We start from the raw sequence: 7,472 nt of genomic DNA on the forward strand, positions 1-7,472 counted from the left end.
TTTATATTTTTTGGTGTATGTGCATACCAGTTACAGTGATATTGACAGAGTTGCTTCTTTGTGTTCTTCCCATTTCACACCAGTATTCTCCACTGTCAGTTTTCGGATATGCATTACTAATATTGCAAGGCCCAGTAGCTCTATCCCAGGTTGGAGCACATGTTCTAAGGTCTCCATTTATCTTTTTCATCACTCTCCATCCAGTCAGTCCACGTAGCCCTTCACAGCTGATTGTGATAGATTCTAATTCAAAGAACTGCTGTCTGTTTGGAACAACTTCAGGAAAACCTGAATCTAAAACAGAAAATCAAGATATGTTATTGCTTCTGTCTTTCAAAACACAAATGGACAATATTACTATATTTACTGAAACAAATGCACATGTATGTTGTATTTTTAGGATTTTCTTAAATACAGATTTTTTTTCAAAGTTGTATTCTAATGTAATGTTGTGTTAGATTGTATTATCCTTTTGCAGCTGTTGTAGACCAAAAGTAAGTGCAATAGTTGCCGAACCTTTCAAGTTGTCATGAGAAAATATTTACCTATTACATTTTTGTTATAAATAGATCAACATGAATTTTTAACTACTTACTATGTGTTTGAGAGTCACTGAATTCAGCTACTGTAACTGAGATCAACAGCACATTAATCACTGTAGGGATTAAGAATGACAGTTAAACATGTCAACATTTTTGAATATGAAGCATTTAGCACTGAGCAGTTACAAATTCCATAATTAACTCAATAATATTTATAAGTGTGTTTTAGATATGTTAATTTGCCCTTTAATTTCATAGGTGCATTTTTTCAATAGTTGATTCAGTATGTTTGTATAGATAGACAAGGATCAGTACTCACAGACTTTGATATCAGCAACTCTGACCTCCATGTTGTCTTTCTGCTGGCTGTGTGGGTGTCAGACTAAAATGAGGATGAGTTGTTTGTAAGAACTTCCTCTTCCTGTGTTTCTGTCTAGCTCACCGACAGGTTTTAGTCTTCCTGAGACAGAGAAATGCTCTGTGTTTAAAAAAACATCTAAAAGGACATAAGCAGTGTGCATAACAGGATAAACAAGGATGTGGTTTCCACTCCATTTACATGCAATCAAATTAAAAAAGCCCCTAATTCAGCCTAAATGTGATTATTTGATGCACTGTTCTTTGTTTTACATGATTAAAAAAAATTTCTGTTTCTATGCAGCGGAAGAATGTATAAGATCACATAATAATCATGTATATGTAACCCTGCCAGTCCAAGCATCTCCCTCCACCCTGGACTCTGAGTTGTGTGATTGTGGTTTGGATTGGGGCGCACAGTAGAGAGACCAGTCATTCAATATGTGGGTCGGACCACAGCGCTTATTTAGACACTGGGGCATAAACAACTCCAACTCAGCTGCTGGCATCTTAACAACATTTCTTGGTTTCAGGTACATGTATGAGGCAAAATTTACATAACAACACTACTAGCAAACTGTAGTTGAAGAACTAATTCTTCATCTTCTTCATCATTGCATCACTGAGTCCTCTGTTAGCAAGCAGAAGTGTAGCCCCAAATTGCCACAGATATTTCCAAACATAAACACACTCTCATCAGACAGTACATGAACATCTCAATAAATACATTATATTCATAGTTTGACTGGACAATCACCATTTTACAAAGTATAATACTGATTTTTAAACTAAACCCATGTGGAATGCCAAAGATAGGGCTTACTTTGCAAAGTAATCACAGAAAACTCTGAGCCAAGATGGCGCCCTCACAAACAGGAAACTCGACCTAGGGTGTCCTGTAGGGGACAATTGTCAAAATTGCGCAAATCTACAGTGTATATGCAGCTCAACAGTGACACCCTGTGACTTATTATTTGTAAGTCACTACCTTACAAATACAATAAAGATCTTTTATTTTAAACATGATTATGCGTTCTATGTTAAACTTTTATCATTTCAATCCATTGAAATATAAAATGATATGGATGGATTTGTGTGTCCCAGGGATCCCAGGTGCTATGTTGTCTTTGGGACTGCCTCAAAGTAATTTTGGAAAACAGTCAGGCGACTTAGAAGGGGAAAGTGGTGCTCTACCCACACTGTGTAGAGTGCGGGTGGAGTCTCGCTGTCTTCAACTCAGGATATTGTCGGATGGTGGAAGGAGTACTTGAAGTTCACTAACATGTCTTCCGTAGAGGAAGCAGAGTCTCTGGATGAGGTAGATGACTCATCTACTCTGAGGGTAAGGTCACTGAGGTAGTTACACAACTCCATGGTGGCAAGAGGGCTTGGTGTGGATTAGATTTTCCGTGTGTTCCTGAAGGGCCTTTCAGTTAGACTTCTTATGTAGTGGCTTGTTTGTGTAAAGATGACTTCAGAGGCTTTGAGTCTGTGTGTATGTGAACAGGATGGGAAGGGTGAGTGAGTTACACAGCCTGTTTGAATATATTGTAAATGTACAATATATTCAATTGACTATTTTTATTGAGTATATTGTGATCAGCAAACCACAAGTTTTAAAGAGAAAAAGTAAAAGGAGATTATGTCAAAATGGATGCTCATCCGAGAATGAACTGAGGATGAATGTAATTGATGATAAATTTCATAAACTGAATGAAAAATGGAGTGAAGTATATTCATAAGTGACTAAATTTTCAAAAGTAATGGGATTATTGTTAATTCCATGTTAAGTAGAAAATGGAAAAGGAGAAAAAGTAATAAAGTTGTTTTAAAGTTTCAATTTTAAACTTTAAAGTTTCAACTTTAAATCGTCTAAATGCATGTTCAATCATCCAGGTAAGGAAATCCCAAAAAGGTGATTCTGTTCAACTGGACATTTTCAGTGGGAGAAACATTTCGTCACTCATCCAAGTGACACTTTCAGTCTCAGTTGAAGATTATGCAAATGCATTGTTTATAAGGTTGGGGAAACCTGCATTCAGCTGCAAATTGATTTTATATTTTTTGTCTTTTTTTCTCTGCTCGTTTTGCTGTGTTAGAATATAAACTCTAACGGATCCTGATCTTCATTGTTTACTCGAATAACTGAACTAGATCCAGTTAATCCAAGAGCGCCCTAACCCATTCTAGCAAGCCCACCCTACAAGCTACAGAGAAGCAAACCAAAGTTAAAGGCTATTTTCTAAAAGTGCATTTTCTAAAAGGCAAAAAGATCCAATGTACCTGAGTGTGTGGGTAATTCTTTAAGAAAATAATTAAAAAAACAACCATTTTTAGGCATGTATATAAAGTTCAATAATTTCTGCTGTTCAATACCAAAGAATGGTGCCAAAATGCTCCAATGGCAACATGTCTGGCTATGAGTTTATTAAAAGTTTTATCACCTTTTACTGTTTCACTTCAGCAGCATCAATCTTTATATAATGTCCATACATCCGTTCCTGGTTTTCTGGAGTTTATTGTCTACTGAAGCATATTTTCAAAGTGGTTTTATGCAATAAAATCCAAAAATAAATTAGAAGAGGTTAAAACATACTTACTTTTTCTATCTTCGAGCCTCAGTAACATTGACACAATAGAATCAACTATAATATTTACATCTCTGATGAAATCTCAGAAGCAATAGCTTTATTTTAATACCAAGATTCGTTTGTTATAGCAAAGAAATACTGTTCATTTTGTGTGTGGTGTTTTTAAGCAGGAAGCTCAGAAAGACATTTCAGACTCAAATAATAGCCATTCATTTCTGCTGAAGATATTTGAAAGGTTAACATGTGAAAAATTAAATAAAAAGCAGCTTTTTCTAAATCAGTTTCCATGAAATATTTATATTTTTTTTTTATAAATCATGGAATAAATAGTGCATAATTGGTTTCTATACATACAGTGTATACACGGGTGTGTACAGTAAGGAGTATAAACAGCACATTGTGGTTCAGCAGCAGGTATGGTGGATGTTTTAAATACAGACAGTTTAGCCTGTGGAAAGAAACACATGTCAGAGGTTAGGAGCTGTTACAGTGTTCAGTGTGTGACGGGTCTGCAGTGATGATACCTGCTTGTTTCCTGATTGGAGGTCAGTTCCGCAGCAGTGATGTTTTCTGCAGACCTCACTGTCTGCTGTGGTCTGTTCTTGTCCTATTTTGTGGCTGATCCAAAAAAGCAGTGATGGACGAACAGAGAACAGAGAGGATTACTGCAGAGTGAAAATGGATCAACAACTTCAGCTGAAACAGTTCTCTGTCTGCTACGTCTTCATGTTATGACCTCCTCTATCGGTTTGTTACAGAGATTTTCACCATGATGTGAAAGTAGCTCCCAGTCACTCTAATATGCAGTAGTGTTTGAACATGTGTAGCAGGGCTCTTTGACTCTGGCCGGATGCTCAGGGAATATGTGAATATTTGAGCTTCACCCTGTTTTAAAAACACTAAAACGTTTCATGTTTCCTCTCTGTGTCTCAAGTTATCCTCAGTTCATCTCAGCTAATCGTGTCCACTCGTGACAATGATGCCATCCTGCCATGTCATGTTGAGGCCCTGGTTGAGGACCATGAGTGGTGGAGACTGGACCTTCCTCCTGAACCCGAAGACCCACAGAGCCAGCACAGGCATGTGCCCTTTAAAACTGAAACCTGGGAGGACGGAGCTGTTCAAGGATGGCCTGAAAAGCTGCAACGCATTGATCAAGATCAAGAAGGTGGAGCTCTCAGGTGAAGGAATATACAGATGTTTCCTCCCAGAGTTACAGACTCATGTTTTTTTTCTCTCTCTCTGTTAATTAAAAACATTTTTTTCACAGTCAAACGTTGCTAAAACTATGGTGACAACAGCAGCACTGCGATCCAGACCTCTGCAAACAGCAGCTGTGACTGAAAAATAACAAAATTAGGAGGTAAAAATATTCTTTGTAAAGATCACAATAAACAGTGACCTGTTTTGTGCCTTATTCTCAAATAAGTTGGAGCTTTGTAGAAAATATAAATAAAAACAGTGATTTGCAAATCACATAAACTCATTTGATTCACAGCAGAACATAGAAAACACCAAGTGTTAAATTGAGACCTTTTACTATTTATTGAAAAAACATCAGCTCAGTTTGAAGCTGATGGCAGCAACACAAAAAAGCTGGAAGGATAGTTTGTCACTACCTGGCAGCAGGTCAGTAACATGAAATAAAAAGAGGCAGAGCTTCACCTGTCAGCAAAAACCTGTTCCTACTAACCATGGAACAACTTCAGAATAAAAGTGCAAAGACTTTGAGTTCTCCTTCAGTAACGTCTCCTGTGTGGGATGTTCTTATTTTTAGGCGGAGGAGGACTAATCTCTGCTGCTGCAGCAGTGAGTTTCTTCCTCCTGCTGATCCTGGGTGGAGCAGGTGGATAGTGACATAGACAGAGGTCAGTCTCTATCAGAGCACTTTCATCAGATCTTACAGTTTCTGTTGTTCCGTCTCTGCTTTGAAGTTTCTTAAACTTGTGATATTCAGTTGTGTTTTGTTTTAAAGAGAGTGACTCCTGCTCACACACCAGTGTAGAGGCCTTGATGAAGAGAGCCCCAGCATGTGGACACCAACAGCTGGACACAAAGAGTCAGAAGAAGAGATCCTGGAAGCTGCTGAAGAGAAGACTTGAACATTTCCTTTTCAGTAGAAGTTTGGATTTTAGCTTGAATCTTGACGCCAGTCACTAATTAGAAGCTGTGAGCTGATGTCAGAGTCGGGAAATGAAGGAAGGAAACACAGAGCCTGATCTGATTACAAAGACCTCTGATGTTTGTCTTTAAAGGTCAGAAACTCTGCAGCCGACCTGGAGCTACAGGCTGGTTCACCTGAAGACCTCAGAGGCTGAACACACAGAGCTCCAGCTGTGCTGTGTCCTTTCAGTGCAGTAACACAACTGGACACTAGAGGTCACCATTTGATTTAGTGTCAAAACATTAAAAACACTGATGCTGACTTGTTTCACACATGAGTGGGAGCCTCTGCCTCCAGCATATAAACATGTCAAAGAGTGTTTTAAAACTAATCTTATATACTTTACATCATTTTAAATATAATTATTTTCTATTTATGTGACTACATGTGTAGCATACATTTGATTTTTAGTCAAATTCATATAACATACATGATAAATATGAAGTGAAAAAACCTTTTTGATAAGAAAAAGATTATTTAAAAACATTCAGGAACATTGTACATGTACTGTTTTGTATTTAAATGGTTGTAACCTATTACTGTAATGAACAAAACAGAGTCGTGAAGCACGGCAACAGAATTTGAAGCACAGATGAAATATATTTTTTGAAAGTTTGACCATATTTGACCCTAAAGAAGAGGTCAGAGGTCCAGAGTAACCTGATATTTACAAACCCCATGTATCATTCGCTACATGCTGTCAGTACCAACAATGACATAGTTTTAAATAAATGGCTCTATATAACATTATCATTACTCTGACTTTCAGGTTGATCCGTTGAACTTGGGGAGAGGTCAGAGGTCAAATGTGATATGATATTGTAAGTCTTTGTACTTTATAAATGTTGAAATTACACAGCACACTTTTAAGAATCATAATTTTTGACTTTTAAGTTTTTTTGTCAATTTTCAACCAACAACTCATAAAGTTTACCGTGAAGACCTCGATGGATGTAAGCCAGATTTTATTGGATTTTTATAACATGATCCTGCTCTACACCCTACAGAGTTTTATCAGAATACATTCAAACTTTTAGAGCTGTTGTGTTTACAGACAGAATGAAATGCAAATGTTGCCAAAACATGAGCTTCTTGTTGAAGGTACTAAGAAACTCCTGAAACCATTTTGAGCTCGTCTTTGGTTTACACATGATCGGATTCGGCACTGAACTGATGCAATATGCAATCAAGGTCATCCGTCCCTGTGTTCGTCATGCTCAGTGTTTATCTGATAAACACCAAGGAATGTGCAGCAGTGAACGTTAGAAACTGATCTGACTTGAGTGTCTGGTTTGCAGTGACTCGTTAATCATTGTCTCAGTCTTCGTTTCCTGCTCGGCTCCAGCGACTTGTTTCACTTTGAGAGTAACAGATTGAATCACTGTGTCAGCGTCTAGGGTCTTTATCTGTGGTAAGTCTTCTTTTTAATTTGTTTGTTTTCGTTTTTCATTTGTTTTGAGTCAGAGAACAAACAAACAAGAACCTTATAACAAAACACTAAAAATGTGAAAAACAAAGGGATTTTTTTCTCCATGTTACTGAATAAACTCTGAATAAAGTCAGACTGTTGTTTCTCTGTCAAACTGTGAGCACATACAAGATGAAAAATGTCTGTCAGTTGTTAAAAGCTCCCACAAAGCTCCAAATGTAGCAGCAAAAAGCTGTATTATGTTTATAAAGAACTGTTCTTGGAATCGTGCAGAGACCTGCACGTAAAGCAGGACTTTGTCTCATCAAGGTGACTTAAAAGAAACTCTGAGCTTTCAGTTTTAGTCATGTGCTTAAGTTACACTGATACTGAGCAAGTTAATTTTAAAC

General features: G+C 37.3%; 2 protein-coding genes across 2 annotated transcripts in view; one reads left to right on the plus strand and one right to left on the minus strand.

Moving 5' to 3' along the window:
* Nucleotides 1-1,015, minus strand: part of LOC121811858 (low affinity immunoglobulin gamma Fc region receptor III-like) — a 4,469-nt gene extending 3,454 nt beyond the window's left edge. The window contains exons 1-3 of the mRNA XM_042217074.1: nucleotides 862-1,015; nucleotides 596-655; nucleotides 28-294 (exon numbers count right to left, since the gene is read on the minus strand). Of these exons, the coding sequence (XP_042073008.1) occupies nucleotides 28-294; nucleotides 596-655; nucleotides 862-892 (358 nt within the window). The 5' untranslated portion in view covers nucleotides 893-1,015. The remainder of the gene's footprint in view (nucleotides 1-27; nucleotides 295-595; nucleotides 656-861) is intronic.
* A 5,921-nt stretch (nucleotides 1,016-6,936) lies between these two features.
* The window catches only part of LOC102312740 (butyrophilin-like protein 10), a gene marked incomplete in the record, with an annotated part of 7,807 nt that continues 7,271 nt past the window's right edge, over nucleotides 6,937-7,472 (plus strand). Inside the window, 1 exon segment of the mRNA XM_042217075.1 lies at nucleotides 6,937-7,065.

The sequence above is a fragment of the Haplochromis burtoni genome, unplaced genomic scaffold (assembly GCF_018398535.1).
Source record: "Haplochromis burtoni strain Fernald_Lab_line unplaced genomic scaffold, NCSU_Asbu1 Contig_1573, whole genome shotgun sequence".
In the NCBI taxonomy this organism is placed as follows: domain Eukaryota; kingdom Metazoa; phylum Chordata; class Actinopteri; order Cichliformes; family Cichlidae; genus Haplochromis; species Haplochromis burtoni.